We start from the raw sequence: 16,376 nt of genomic DNA, 5'->3' as shown, positions 1-16,376 counted from the left end.
GTCTTGCCTGACCACCATTTCTAACAATGTTCTTCCTCCCTATCACTTTCCATCTATCACTGTTTTATTTTCTTTGTAGCTATGATCACTACCTGATTTTACACATTCATTTTTTTAATGTTTATTACACATTCTGCTAGGTGAAATAAGTCAAACACAGAAAGACAAATACTTCATGTTCTCACTTATATATGGAATCTAAAATAATTGAACTGTGGTCAGAAACCACCAGGGATCATGGCAGATGGGAGGCAGTACTAGAGTGCAGTTCCCACTCAGATGGACAGAGCAGCGTGTGGAGGCTCGCATCATGAAGTTTTGCTTCGGAAGGACTGCAGGAACGCATTAGGAAAGCCAAGAGAACCCACAGGCCCTCTGAAGGAAACGGATTGCTCCTTGAGGAGGGCTGCCAGAGGCCCAGAGAGGCCACAGGGAGAAGGAAACCTCCAGCTGAACTTTGTAACAATTTGAACTGATCAAGAAGCCTCCTGGCCAGAAGCGAGAAAAGAACGTATTTGTCCTAATGCTCTCCCTCCCCTTGCCCCCACACCCGAACTTTATGCATTTTAACATGTTTATTAGATTCACGGAATCACTTAGCCTTTTGGAACTCCCTTGAGTTACACTTTTAAAGTCACTTTCCCCTTTCTTAAGCCCCTGACAACCGTTGATCTGTTTCATTCTTTTCCATATGGATATACAGTTTTCCCAACACCATTTATTGAAGAGATTGTCCTTTCTCCTTTGCATATACTTGACACCTTTGTTTAAAACCAATTGGCTGTAGATGTGTGGGTTCATTTCCAGGCTTTCTATTCTGTTCCATTGCTCGATGTGTCTCTTTTTATGCCAGTACTATGCTGTTTTAAATACTGTTGCTTTGTAGTATAATTTGAAATCAGGTAGTGTGATGCCTCCAGCTTTGTTCTTTTTGCTTATGTTTATCTTGGCTATTTGGGTTTTTTGGAGGCTCCATATGAATTTTAGGATTTTTTTTATATCTATGAAAAATAACATTGGAATTTTGACAGGTGTTGCATTGAATCTGTGTATTGTTTTGGGTAATATGAACATTTTAACAATATTAAGCCTTCTAATTCAAGAACACAGGGTATCTTTCCATTTGCTTGTGTCTTCTTCAATTTTTTTTATTAATGTTTTATAGTTTTCAGTGTACAGGTCTTTTACCTCCTTGGTTAAATTTATTCCTAAGGATTTTATTATTCTGGTAGCTATTATAAATGGAATTATTCTATTGATTCCATTTTTGGAAAGCTCATTATTAGTGTAGATAAGCATTACTGACTTTCATATATTGATTTTGTATCCTGAAACTTTATTGAATTTATCAGTTCTAACAGTTTTTTGGTGGAATCTTTAGGGTTTTCTACATAAAAGATTGTGTCATCAGCAGTGATATTTTCAATTCTTTATTTTCTATTTGGATGTCTTTTCTTTTTCTTGTTTTATTGCTCTGGCAAGGACTTCCAATACTATGTTGAATAGAAGCAGTGAGAGTGGGCATCCTTGTTTTTTTCTAGATCTTAGAGAAAAGGGCAGACCTCAAAATTTTATCCGGACACTGCCTCTAGGAATAAAGACATTTTCTAGCTTCCCTTAAATCTAGTGTGGCCGTGTGACTAAGTTCTGGCCAGTGGTATGCACAAAGATGCCATATGCGATTTTTAGGAAGGTTTCCCTTTTTAAAATTAACTTATTTTTGAGATGGAGTCTCCCTCTGTTGACCAGGCTGGTGTGCAGCAGTGGGATCATGGCTCACTGCAGCTTTGACCTCCTGGACTCAAAGGATCCACATCAGCCCCCCGAATAGCTGGAACTACAGGTGCACGCTACCATGCCCAGCTAAGTTTTGTATTTTTTGTAGAGACAAAGTCTCATTATGTTGCCCAGGCTGGTCTTGAACTCCTGAGCTCAAGTGATCCTCCTGCCTTGGCCTCCAAAACTGCTGGGATTACAGACATGAGCCACTGTGCCTGGACTAGGGGAGGTCTCTTAAAAGGAGTGTGATGAGAACCTCTTTGTCATCTTCCATTCCTTCTGTTGTTTGAAGCAAAATTTGTAAGGTGCCAGTTCATGAAATCAAAACATATTTTAGCTGGAAATCTGTATTAGTTTGCCATTGCTGCATAACAAATTACCACAAATTTAGCAACTTAAAACATTACCTATTTGTTAACTCAGAAGTCTGGGCAAGCTCAGGTGAGTTCTATACTCAGGGTATCATGAATTTGAAAACAAGGTGTCGGCAGGCTGAGTTCTTATCTGAGGCCTCTGGATAAGAATCAGCTTCCAAGCTCATTCAGGTTGTTGACAGAATTCAGTTCCTTGTAGGTGTAGAATTGAAGACCTCACTTCCTTGCTGGCTGCCACCTGGGGGCTGCTTTCAGTTTCTAGGGGCCATCCACGTTCTTCATTACAGGCCCCTGCATCTTCAAGCCACTATACCATTTTTATTGATTGATTGATTGATTGATTGAGATGGAGTCTTGCTCTGTTGCCCAGGCTGGAGTGCAGTGGCATGATCTCAGCTCATTGCAACCTCTGCCTCTCAGGTTCAAGCAATTTCCGGCTATTTTTGGGTATTTTTAGTAGAGATGGAATTTCACCATGTTGGCCAAGCTAGTCTCGAAGTCCTGACCTTAAGTGATCCAACCACCTTGGCCTCTCAAAGTGCTAGAATTACAGGCATGAGCCACTGCGCCCAGCACCAGTAGACCATTTTCAATATTCAGTTGAAATATTCAATTTCATAATAGCATTTTAGCATTAGTGGTTAAAATCTGCCTTGAAGTAGATTAACAGTACAACCTCTTAAGATATTTTCCCTTTTCCTCCTCCTTTTCCTCCTTCTCTCCTTTCAAAGGCCAAGAACACAATCAGTGTACAGTCATCCTTCAAATAAGATTTAAAATTATTTTTCTTCTTTTTTTTGCAGGGAAAAAAACTAGCAAAGAAACAAGAATAAACTAAGCTCGCAAATATTAAAAAGTTATTGAGGCTGGGCGTGGTGGCTCACGCCTGTAATCCTAGCACTTTGGGAGGCTGAGGCGGGCAGATAATGAGGCCAGGAGTTCGAGACCAGCCTGGCCAACATGGTGAAACCCCATCTCTACTAAAAATACAAAAAATAGCTGGGCATGATGGCCAGTGCCTGTAATCCCAGCTACTCGAGAGGCAGGAGAATCGTCTGAATCTGGGAGTTGGAAGTTGCAGTGAGCTGAGATCGTGCCATTGCACTCCAGCCTGGGCGACAGGGCAAGACTCCATCTCAAAAAAAAAAAAAAAAGTTATTGAGATTGAGCATACTTAAAGCTCGATTTTCATCTTTTCAAGCATTACATGCTGGTCACAGTAACTGTTTCAGTCGGCTTTAATGCTGTTCCTTGTAGAAAAATGAAAAGACAGGAAAAGAGAAGGAAAGAATCCTTAAGTCTTTTCATAGGAGAATTGCTTACCTAAATTAACATAGAAGTTTAAGTTATAGCTCTTGAGAATTTATATTTTAATATTTTATATTAATATTTTATTTTATGAGAGCCATGTTTGTATAAATTAAAAGTTCTCTATTATCTTCATATACTGAATAAGTTTGCCCCACCAAATGATATTTTTGTGATTGTATCTTTTACTCTTTGATTTCTAAAATTAACATACAGTAAAAACGACAACATTTGGGTGTACAGTTGCACGAGTTTTCATCACCAGCATGATCAGAGTGCAATTCTATCGCCTCCCCAAATTCCCTTGGTCTCCTGGACCACCACAGAGAGGAATTCTTTTATATTCTGCCTAGGAAATCAAAGCTTGGCTGACAGGCAGCTGCAGCTGAGGGTAGAGGGAGCAGCCATCTTGCAGTCCAACAGGGTGTTCTTTCAATCCTTGCATGTTAACATCAACAGGCTTTCATTATATATTAAAAGCATATTTATTTTACACAATAAATAAATAAATAAAACGATAAGGAGAAACAGTTTCATTGATACATGAAATTTAGGTAAATTGCTTCCTAGAGACACAATCCCCAAATCGTTGGTGGCACTGTCAGTGGTAAACCATTAAAAGATGCAACACGACCCCTGGGAAAGAGAGATGCTATACGTCGTTTCTACCCCTTCATCCACACTGAAGGGAGGGAGACAGAACTGAGAAGACTCCTACTGCCATTCATGGCACCCAGGCTGTAGGTGCCAAGGGGCACCTACAGGCCATGCCAAGTTGCCCTCAGCCTCACTTCGGCTTCCCTTCTATGCTTATCAGCACCCAAAGTCTGTAGGGGTCCGAGGTGGCGGGGGGCTGATATGTCAGCACTGCCCCAAGTGTGTGCACGCCCAGCAGGCTATGACAGCACCTGGGCTTGGCCTCGACTTTGCTCCAAGATTAGAGCCGGCACCGACAGCAAGGAGATGCCAGGCTATGGGAGCAGGCACTTCTAAGCCTGTGAGGGCAATGGGGACTTCCCTGACCCTCAAGAGTGTAGAGATGCCTGGTTCCGCATCAGTGGTTTGGGCACCTGCAGCTACACCAAAAAGGGCGGGGCTCCTGCCTGCTCCCAGCACCCGCAAGAGCACAGGGAGGCTCGGCTTCACAACTGCGACCTGGGTGTCTGCATTTGAACCTGGCGAGCTCCTGCCCCACCAACTTGGAAGGTGTGGGGCTGTCATTGTCCCCAGCTCCGTACCTCTGTGAAATGTACAGACCCAGCTGCACCTCCCTGCTACAGCTGGCGTGATGGCAGTGTCCACTCCAGATGGGCCGCCACTGCCATCACTGGCTACTTGGGAGGCTGAGGCATGAGAATCTCTCTCACACACACACACACACACGCGCACACACACACACCCCAGCTCCCCAACTGGTGTCTCACTAGTTTGAGTGCTCCCTAAGTCTACTGCCTCTGAGCCCAGCACAGCACTAGGAGTTGCCTAGGAATTGCGGTTCTTGTGGCCCATACAGCCTTTCAAGTTTATTTAGGACCCCAGGGCTCTTTAGCTCATGGTGGTGAGGCTTGCTGAAACTGAAGTTCCAACCTCTGGGATGGGTGATTTCTGTCTGGCTAGGGATGATCTAAATGATCCCTTTCTAGGCACCTGCTGAGTTCTGCCTGGTGTTAGTAGCACTGAGTTCCAATGTCAAATCCCACAATCACTGTGCTCTTCCTCCTGCAAGTACACATATTCTCCCTCCACACCACACAACTGTTGCCTGAGGATTGGGGAGAGGTGGTGTCAGCAATTCAGGACTGTCTTTCCTACCTTCTCAGTGACTCTTTTAGTGATATGAAGTTAAAACTAGGTACTATAATCATTCACCTCATGTTTTTATTCTTATGAAGGCGCTTTTTTGTGTAGATAGTTGTCAAACTTGGTGTTCTAATGGGGAGCATGAGAGCATGACCAGTGGAGGCTTCTATTCAGCCATCTTACACTACCGCCTCTTCACTACTTTAAACTATGCTGCTATGAGTGTGCTGTGTATACATTTATCTTTTTGATATGAACTCTAATTATTTCCCCAGAATATATCTGTAAAAGTAGAGTCTCTGAGCCAGAGAACATGAACATTTTTAAGGGTTTTGAAAGGTGTATAGATCAATGTCTTCCAGAATTGACATATTTTGTTACAAACAGGAGCATCTGATGATAAGACTTATTTCTATTTATGCCTTGTCAAACTTGGGTTTGTTAATTCTCTGACAATCTGATAGGTAAAAAACAAGATCTCATTGTAGTTTTAATCTGCATTTATTTGATCACAAGTCAGACAGATTTTTTCCCATTTTTGGGCCGTTTTTGGAGTTAAAAAGCTAGTTCATGTCACTTTCATTTTTGAGTAGGGGTTTCATGTTTTCCCTGTTGCTTCATACTAACTTGTTATCTTTTATCGGTATCAATACTTCATCACACGTCTCAGTTTGTCATATGTCTTTAAACTATTTATGATACTTTAATTTTTCTGTTTCACTGTGAGATTTATTTATTTTATTAAAATAATAGCTTTTTTGAAGTTTAAATTGATATACAATAAACTGAACACATTTAAAGTTTACCATTTGGTAATTTTTTGACTTCCGTGCATCCCCGTTAAGCCATTACCACAATCAAGATTATGAATGTATCCTGACTGATCACCCCTCAAAGTGTCCTCAGGTCCCTTTACATTCTTTCAGCCCTGTCCATGCACCTTTCACATCCCCGGACAATCAGTGATTTGCTTTCTGTCGTTAGATTCTTACTTTCTATTTTAAATCATTTTATGTAATTTTAAAAGAATTTAAAGAACGATGTAAATAGAATCATACAGAATATACTTTTTTGGTAACTAGTTATTAAAAATGCAAATTGAAAGCATAATAAAATACCACTACACATCTATTAGAATGATGAAAATGCAAAAGACTGACTCTATCACATGCTGGTGAGGATGAGGAACAGCGGGAACTTTCACATACTGCTGATGGGCACATCCACTGGCACAACCATTTTGGAAAACAATTTTGTATTTCCTTAAAAAGCTAAACATTCTCAAGCCTGTAATCTCAGCACTTTGGGAGGCCAAGGTGGGCAGATCATCTGAGGTCGGGAGTTCCAGACCAGCCTGACCAACATGGAGAAACCCTGTCTCTACCCAAAATACAAAAATTAGCCAGGCGTGGTGGTGCATGCCTGTAATCCCAGCTACTCCGGAGGCTGAGGCAGGAGAATCACTTGAACCCGGGAGGCGAGGGTTGCAGTGAGCTGAGATTGTGCCATTGCACTCCAGCCCGGGCCTCAAGAGCGAAACTCCATTTCAAAAAAAAAAAAAAAAAAAAAAAAAGCTAAACATTCTCCTACCTTATGATTCAGACATTCCAATCCTAGATATGTACCTTAGGGAAATGAAAGCATACATCCATACAAAGATTTGTACATAAATGTTCATAGAAGCTTTATTTGTAATAGCCATAAACTGGGAACAACCCAAATGTCCATCAACAAATCAGTGTATAAATAAATACTATTCATATGACAGAAGAGTATTTATAAACAAAAAGGAATGAACTCCTGCAATACCCAGTAAGATGGATGAATTTCAAAATGATACCTTTTGACATACACAAGAACTTAATATTTAATGCCACCTAATCAATTTAATCTTACACGAGTTTTGCCTCTATTGTTATATTTATAAGAATTTCCTTGCTCTTAAATTGAATATTTGACCACACAATCTTTTAATACTTTGCTTTTACACTGTCATTTTAAAACTATCTAGAATTAATTTTGGTCTAAGATATAAGTTAGGGAATAGGCATTAACATCTTTTCTTACCTGGTTTGCTAGTTTTTAGGACTGCTTTTAATTATTTAGGCCTGAGTGTTTTGGTTTGTTCTTCTCAAATAGAAGTTAGTACCTGTCAAATAAATATTATATAAAACAAATGGGCATCAAACTGTAAGAGGAAATTTATGCATAATTCTGCTTTCCAACCAAACAAAAAAGTCATAATTTTAATGATTTTTGTGTCATATAAGGAGACAATTTTGACAACTACAGCATAAATGCAATTTTGAATAATGTTATTATGTTCCATTATTCTATAAGCATTCTATTTGTTTGTATTTATAGATGGCATTAGTATATAATATTTCACCATTTAGATTTTTTCATTTTCTTAGCATTTTAAATAATATTATATGGAAAAACCTTTGTGCCCATAACTTTTTACTTCTCTTGGATAATTTATGATGAACCAATTTCCAGAAGTAATGTTTAGTGGATTAAACAAGTAGAGTTCTGCTTCTCTGTGCTTATTTCTGCACAGCTTCCCAGGAGGATTATGCCAATTTTACACCATGGGTAGGTACGTTTGAGTCACCAGCATCATGCCTTCCTTGCTTTCGGGGTGTACTACCAATGGCAGCTATGTATTCTGTCTGCTTTGTTACTCAAATGAATAAATAAATACTTCACAAGTCAGTCTACCTAGCTGGGCAAACCTAGACTTTTAGCTCCTTTCTCTTCCTCCTTATACTCCATGGCAGCACTGTTCAGATTTCCTTTCAAGAGAACTTGCTTCAGGGGGATAGTTGGTGGACAGCCTCAAGCTGTCATACTTCCAGACCAATGGTAGCAGTTACCCCATGTTCTCCAGGGGCTGCTCTTAGCCAAAGACTGAACCCCTGGGATATGAGAACCTGGCTATTCCTGCCCTGTGTGAGCTCCTCTGAGGGGCAAGCCTTGCTTTGGGCCTCCCCATCTGTTTGGCTGAGACTTTCTTAGAGCTGCAGTCTCAGTCTCCTTCTATTCAGTCCTCCTCTATCCCTCTCTCCTTTGATACGTATTAGGTCAGCACTGCAGTCTGAAGGTTCTCCCTGCCTGTGGTTGTTCTCTCTCACCTTTGTCCGTCACAGGTGTGTTCTCCCAGTCAATCTTTTGCATGTCCAATTCTGTCTTGGCATTTTTCATTTGGAGGACCCGAACTGACAGATCCCCTGTGGACGAGTCTGCATGATGATTGTTCTCATAAGATAGATACAAACTCCAAATTAGTTATTAGATGAATGACAGAATGGTAGAAGACAGAAGTTCTGGGGTTGGCTATAGATATCTGCCCCATAAGGAGGAGACCTGGCTAGTTCTCAACAATGTAAGAGGAACCGGAACTGTGGAAATGATATTTCTTTGAGTTGGTGGGGGTGATAGGAGGGGTTATTATGGCGTTACGGTCGTTTGTTGCTTCTTGTTTTTCCTTTGTGTGTTTCTGCTCCTTGATGGCCAGTGGTTCCCGATGAGCTGCGGTAGGTCAGGCTGAGGCAGGAAGGAGTAGCTGATGCAGCATTTTCTGAAAGGGCTGCACATGAACAATGCTGTCTCCCCCCGGTGGCAATGTGTCCTGCAGTATCCCGGGGTGTCACTCACACATTTTGACCCACCCCCACTGGCTGTATGGGAGAGGACAAGACAGAGAGGTTGTGGTTAGAAGCAGCACAGGACTGCTCACCTGTCAGCGCCAGATGGGAGTGTTTGGCTTTCTGTTCTGAGATATATCCTTAGGATGTTGTGCAAATGAGACTCGGGAAACCCAGTGAGGAGGAGACAGAATTTTCCTGGATTGATGGCCTTGGGGAACTCTGTCTGAGGAGCTCTTCTTCTTTACCAGTATCTGCATCTTTGAAGCTTTTTGCTAAATTTGATACTGCAGAATAGGATGTAGGGGTGAAAACAGGGATGGGGAGCCAGGTCTTCATGGTCTTCATTTGGATACTCAAAAGGGAGAAATGGGGCTATTCTCACTCACCCCACAGGCTCCCTTTTAAGGTGTTTCTGCCATACTTGTTTTCATAGACTCTAAAACTGTCAATATCAGTCAACCTGGGGCAAAGTGGGAGGAGTCAAATCATTCTCCAAAACCATTAAAAAGAAAATAATGGTTGCTAGTGACAGGGCATTTTTGCATTCACACAGTGCTGGGCACCATTTCACCCTCTGGTAAAATCTGTTTACCTCAGTGCTCTGTGTCTGCCATTGGCTCACAGCAGGGGCCTCTTCGAGCACCCTCAGGCCTCTCTGGCTTTCTTCACATCCATTGCCTGGCCCTCCTCTGATCTCTCTCTCTTCCTGCTCTCTGTGTGTCTCTCTGTCTCTTTCTGACCGTGCATTATCTCCTAGCCCCAGGGTTTGAGCTGAACCCATTGCTTACCATCCTGTGGGAACTAGCCCTGTAAGAGGTCTACTTCCATCCCCCACCTGCCAGCTTTCTGTTGAGCATAGGGCTGGGAACCTCAATCTTTTCCTTCTAGGCTCAATACCTCCTTTGAGCTCCAACCCAGGGCTGATTTCAGTGGATGCACATGGTAATGACAGAAGCCTTCAGTGTGTCTTGGGAGGTTAGATAAAAGGAGCTCACATAAATTGAAAGAAGATATTTTGGTTCAGGTTGAGGGTGACTATCATTTTAGAATAGAAAACAAATTTTTATAAAGGTTATATAGGGTGGTGTTTGGGTGTGGGATATCAAGGCTAGTGGTGGTTGTTAGGAGATCTCTATCTTAGACTGGAACTAGTGGGGTGAGCCCTGCCTCCACCCAACCTGGCTCATCTAGCACCAGAGCAACCAGATCTGCTAGTGTTCCTTGTTCCCAGTTCTCCCTTCCTCCTGTTTATCCAGTTTACCTGGGATCACTTGGGTCAGGAATCCAAGGGCTGCCAAGACCAGGAGCAGGAACTTCATGGCTGAAGGGGTGACTTGGGGAGCTGGTGGTGGTTTAGTGGAGTTGGGTCCCTCTGTAATGTGCCTGGAGCTACTGCCTTTATAGGATTCTCATGATGCCAGGATACTGGGCAGTGAACCAAGGGAGACTTTTCTGTTACCCAGAGCAGTCAGATTAGATCAGAATGTCTACTGGACTGGAGCCTGGATTGATTTATTGAGCACCTGTGTTCTAGACTGTTAAGAGGGGGAGAGGTAGAGCAAAGAGTGCATCGGTTCCCAGCATTCATCTCTAAAACGATGCATTCCAGCCAGTGTTGGTGAGATGTAGGGAAACTAGCATTCTCTTGGCATTGTTGCTGGGAGTGTTAATTGGTAGAGTTTTTCTTTTTAGCACAATTTGGCAATATACATCAGAAGCCTTAAAATGTGCCTATTTTTTTACTCAGAAACTTTGCACCTTGGGCTTTTGTTTAATGGGAATAATTGAACAAGTATATAAAGAGGTTTATCTCAACATTACAGTAACAGAAAACCAAAAGCCACCTAAATGGTGATAAAACATGGATCTAATCTAATACAGAAAATATAGCATATAATAGAGCAGTATGCAGTTATTAAAAATGATGAAAAAGTATAAAAATGTAGGCTACAAGATATGCATCTAGAATAACTTAATCTTTGATAAAGAAACATCTATGTACCAACGTATGTAAGTATATATGTACATAGTATGTATGTATGTATATCTATCTATCATCTCTCTCTCTCTCTCTGTGTCTCTATTATCTATTTGTCTAAAATGTCTGAGTTTGGAGAGAATGATTGTGTGTACTTTCACCAATAGAAAAAAAAGATAGTTTATAGAAAAACTACTTATTGTTTGAGTTTTAATATGAATACTCTTGCCCCTAAATTTTTGCTTTCTTCCCCTAGAGTTTAAGGTTTCTGGAGGTTAGAGACTTTGCCATCTCCATATTCTTCTCAAGAAATATTTTGTGTTTTCCTCCCCACAATGGCGTCCTTTGGAGTGTGTTTCCCATCAAGACAGTTCTTTTGTGTTCCAGCTCACGTTTCCAGAATCCTTTCTCGGATGTGGTGCCTGTCGTATAAGGGAATAATCTCAGGAGTCCTGGTTTGGGTTAACTGAGTAGAGCAACTCTAGCTTCTCACGTTTTCCTGGTCTAAAAAACCTGGTTTGATTGCAGGCACAAAACAAAATAAAACAAAACAAAACAAAAGATCCGGGACTTGGTAAGAATATGTCCCAAGACTTTAGCAGTCTTTACAGTCGCTCAGATTTGTAAAAATATCTTAAAATCTGTAATTTTTCCAATTAAGTTATGTAAATTATAATCCTAAAATATATACAACCCCCTTTGTGCCTTTGGTAAACCTATAATCACACAAGCAAAGGCTTTTGTGTTTCTGCGCATAGTCTTCAATGAGTTAATTGTCTTTTTACCCTTCACGTGTTAAGCAATGATGACATTTATTTTCTCCTTGTTTCCATACAGCATGCACAGTCCATTGGATGTCATAAATATAAGTCCTCAACCTATTAAAAAATCTTTTCATTTAAAAATAATTTAAAACATACCAGCTGCAAATTGCAAACTGTACAACACCCTTTCCCCAGCTTCCCTGAGATTTGTCTATTGTTGACATTTTGTCTTTCTTGCTTTAGCATTTGCCCCCCTTCTCTGTATCTATAGATATATACATATCTATATTAGTCTCTCTATATATCTTTGTATATTTTCTTTTTTGAATCTATTAAGCGTAAGTTTATATGTTCATTGCCTTATATTATCATGGCCTTTTACTCCCAAATAGTTCAGTGTGTATTTCCTAAGAATAGGGATATTCTTCTATATGACAGTACAGTTATTAGCTCCATAAATTTAAATGGACACCACTTTTATCTAGTCTATCATCTATCTATCTATCTAGCTAGCTAGCTATCTGTATTCCAATTTGTCAGTTGACCTCATAATGCCTTTTATAGCATTGGTTTCCTCCTTCAGTTGAGATTGCAGTGTCAGGTCAGATATTGTATTGATTTTTAAAATGTATTTTTTAATTAAAACTTTTATTTTTGATTGACATAATAATTATACATATTTATGGGATACAGAGTGATATTTCAATACATGTACACAATGTGTAATGATCAAATCAGGGTACCTCAAACATTTCTCATTTCTTTGTGTGAGAACATTCAAAATCCTCTCTTCTAGCTGTTTGAAAATATGCAATAAACGATTGTTGGCTACAGTCACCCTACAGAGCTACGGAACCCTAGAACTTATTCCTCCTATCTAGCTGTGATTTTGTATTTGTTAACCAACCTCTCTGTATCCCCTTCTACCCGCTACGTTATTTTACTCTCTACTTCTGTAAGCTCGACTTTTTTTTTTTTTTTTTTGAGATGGAGTCTCGCTCTGTCTCCCAGGCTGGAGTGCAGTGGTGCAATCTTGGTTCACTGCAATCTCTGTCTCCCAGGTTCAAGCGATTCTCCTGCCTCAGGCTTCTGAGCAGCTGGGATTATAGGCACCTGCCACCATACCCGGCTAATTTTTATATTTTTAGTAGCGATAGGTCTTTTTTCAGTTCCTAGGAGAAAGGGCACTTGTCTCAAACTCCTGGCCTCAGGTGATCTGCCCGCCTTGGCCTCCCAAAGTGCTGGGATTACAGGTGTGAGCCACAGCACCCGGCCTGTAAGCTCAACTTTTTTAGTTACCACAGGTAAGTAAGAATGTGCAGCATTTATATTACTGTGCCTGACTTATCTCACTTAACATAATGTCCTCTAGGCCAGGGGTCCCCACCCCTGGGCCGTGGATTGGTAGGGGGTCATGGCCTGTTAGGAACTGGGAGCACAGCAGGAGGTGAGTGGCAGGTGAGCATTACCTTGGAGCTCTGTCTCCTGTCAGATGCGCAGAAGCATTAGATTCTCACAGGAGCACAAACCCTATTGTGAACTGCACATGCGAGGGATCTAGGTTGCACACTCCTTATGAGAATCTAACTACTGCCGGATGGTCTGAGATGGAACAGTTTCATCCCAAAACCATCCTCCCACCCCCTTCCAACCATGGAAAAATTGTCTTCCACTATACCAGTGACTGGTGCCTAAAAGGCTGGGGACGACTGCTTTAGCTCATCCATGTTGCCATGAATGACAGGATTTCATTCTTTTTTATGGCTGAATAGTATTTTGTTGTTTAAGATATTGTATCCTGTGTTTTGTCTCTTTAATTTCTTGCATTAGTCAGAGTTTTCCAGAAAATAGGATGGAGATATGAGATAGAGAGAGAGATAGAAAGAGATTTATCTTAAGGAATTGAGGACTAAACTCTGATTTTTTATCTTGCCCAAATTCCTACCTAAGGGATCTAGGGAGTTATGCCCTACAAACCATAAATTCTTATCAGATGGGTTTTATTTGACCCTGTATATTGTGATTTAGTTTTCAATCTGACTCTGGCATAACAAGGAAGAAAATCACAATGTCTTGGCCGGGTGCAGTGGCTCACACTTGTAATCCCAACACTTTGGGAGGCCGAGGTGGGCGGATCACAAGGTCAGGCGACCGAGACCATCCTGGCTAACACGGTGAAACCCTGTCTCTAGCAAAAATACAAAAAATTAGCCGGACGTGGTGGCGGGCACCTGTAGTCCCAGCTACTCGGGAGGCTGAGGCAGGAGAATGGCGTGAACCAGGGAGGCGGCGCTCGCAGTGAGTGGAGATAGCACCACTGCACTCCAGCTTGGGCGACAGACCGAGACTCTGTCTCAAAAAAATAAAAATAAAAATAAAAAATAAATAAAACTAAAACTAAAACTAAAAATAAAATTACAATGTTTTATCACAAAATATGTTGCCTTGCCATACTTTGAAATTGCCCTACAAAATCTTTTGTGGAAAAAATCCACATTCTATAGAGAATCCCTCGCCCCTCCCCCGCCCTTTTTTTCCCCCTTCCTTTCCAGATCCAGGAGATAATCAACTAAGAGCCAGGCACCCTTTTAGGTCTGATAAGAAACATTTTACAATCTGCTATCTCTCTGAAGTCTGCTATCTGAGAGATTTCTCTGCACAATAAAACTTGGACTCCACGATCCCTTATGTTAACCTCAACATTCCTTTCCATTGATCCCAGGTCTTCAGATAAACTCAACCAATTGTCAACCAGAAAATATTTAAATTTACCTGTAGCTTTTAAGTCCCGTCCCCTGCCCCGTGGGGACTTCCAAATAACCAATGTGTTTCTTAAATGTATTTGATTGATGTCTCACGCCTTCCTAAAATATACAAAACCAAGCTGTACCCTGACCACCTTGGGCACATGTTCTCAGGACCTCCTGAGTGCTGTGTCACGGGCCCTGGTCACTCATCTTTGGCTCAGAATAAATCTCTTAAAATATTTTACGGAGTTCGGCTCTTTTCGTCAACAATAATTTGGTGCCCAAACACCTGAGGCCTCAGAGAAGACTCAGGATCCTAAAGGAGTTGCCCAAAACCAGAGCTAAGGTACCACCAGCAGGGGGCGCATTGAAGCTTCGAGCTCCTCCTCTGGTGGAACTGGTAAGTACTCCTGAGCCCCAGACCTCCCTTTGGTTAACGGTCCTTGATTTGTTCTGAGCTGGTTTTCTCCTAAGAAGTTGTTGTTTAAGGATCCTAATTCTAGTTGGTAGATGCATTCTACAAGGAATTCTCGATTGCTTTTTCTCCTAAAATCTGTCTAAATTTGGTTTATCTGTGTGCATTTGTGTGAGGAACTGAACTGTTGTTTTCATAGATAAATAAGAGTCTGAGTTTTTCAGCTCCTCCCAGCCAAAGGCACCCCTGGGTGACTGGGGCCTCGTGGGAGTGTCTGGGGGTTAACACCCCACAATGTGCAACAGCTCTGCAGGGAAATTTCCAACAAAAAATAATTTTTAAAATGGCTCATCCAGGAAATGCATATAAGGGTAATCACCCAGCATTGTTTTTTTTTTTTTTTTCTTGAGACAGAGTCTTGCTCTGTCATCCAGGCTGGAGTGCAGTGGCACGATATTCGTTCACTGAAACCTCCACCTCCCAGTTTCAAGTGATTCCCCTGCCTCAACCTCTCGAGTAGCTGGGATTACAGGCACCTGCCATTTTGATCCAGCAATCCTACTACTAGGTATCTACCCAAAGGAAAAGAAATAATCACATCAAAATATATCTGCACTTGTATGTTTATTTCAGCATTATTCATGATGGCAAAGATATGGAATCAACTGAGTGTCCATCAACAGACGATTGGATAAAGAAATTATGGTCTATATACACAATGGAATACGAGTCCTCCACAAAAAGAATGAAATCATGTATTTTGCAGCAACATGGAAGGAACTGGAGGCCATTATCTTAAGTGAAGCAAGTCAGACACAGAAAGATAAGTATCATGTGTTCTCACTTATTTTACTCATGTATTTATTTTGAGACAGAGCCTTATTCTGTTGCCCAGGTTGGACTGCAGTGGGGCAATCTTGGCTCGCTGAAACCTCCACCTTCTGGGTTCAAGCGATTCTCCTGCCTCAGCCTCCTGAGTAGCTGGGATTACAGGTGTCCACTACCGTGCTCAGTTACTTTTTGTATTTTAGTAGAGATGGGGTTTTTACCATGTTGGCCAGGCTAGTTTTGAACTCCAGACCTCAAGGGATCTGTCCACCTTGGCCTCCCAAAGTGCTGGGATTACAGACATGAGCCACTGTGCTGCCCAATTTATCACTTTTAGAGAGTCAATGTGATAATTTCAGAAACATCACTGACATTCGTAGTGGGTGGGGGAAGAGCCCTCTCCTGCCCTGCTCAGGCCTGTCTAATTACCTGTAGTGTGTGTGTGTGTGTGTGTGTGTGCGCGCGCGTGTGTGTGTGGTTGGGGATGTGTTTGCTATTGTGGGGGAAATATAATTAAAAACAAAATCTTCTCTTAACCTAGAAAACCTCTCCACAAAGGTAGAAGAGAAAGAAAACAATTGCCATTGAATAAGCATTGAACCAGAATGTGATGCACATCACAGGCAATTCACTAAGAGTTTGCAAAGACAGAAAGAAATCCTACTTGTTTATATCCTGAAGAAGATAAAAACCCATTACAGATATGCTCTCAAGACAAACAATAACTGGTTCT

General features: G+C 41.4%; 2 protein-coding genes across 6 annotated transcripts in view; one reads left to right on the top strand and one right to left on the bottom strand.

Moving 5' to 3' along the window:
- Positions 1-16,376, top strand: part of REM1 (RRAD and GEM like GTPase 1) — a 753,594-nt gene that overhangs the window by 326,935 nt on the left and 410,283 nt on the right. Inside the window, exon 1 of one of the 5 annotated variants that reach the window (XM_050807218.1) lies at positions 4,619-4,622. The exons of the other annotated variants lie outside the window; for them this stretch is intronic. The gene's annotated coding sequence lies outside the window, so the exon portion shown is untranslated. Of the gene's footprint in view, positions 1-4,618; positions 4,623-16,376 lie in introns of those variants that run through there. 5 annotated transcript variants of the gene reach the window in all.
- Positions 6,921-10,285, bottom strand: DEFB132 (defensin beta 132). The gene is made up of 2 exons (XM_050807380.1): positions 10,173-10,285; positions 6,921-8,941 (listed from the first exon to the last, which is right to left on the bottom strand). The coding sequence occupies exons 1-2, from the start codon at positions 10,228-10,230 to the stop codon at positions 8,712-8,714; spliced, it is 288 nt and encodes a 95-aa protein (XP_050663337.1). The 5' UTR covers positions 10,231-10,285; the 3' UTR covers positions 6,921-8,711.

This window comes from Macaca thibetana, chromosome 10, assembly GCF_024542745.1.
Source record: "Macaca thibetana thibetana isolate TM-01 chromosome 10, ASM2454274v1, whole genome shotgun sequence".
NCBI classification, from domain to species: Eukaryota; Metazoa; Chordata; class Mammalia; order Primates; family Cercopithecidae; genus Macaca; species Macaca thibetana.
Note: the sequence above shows the minus strand (reverse complement) of the source record. Positions and strands in the feature narration are given on the sequence as shown.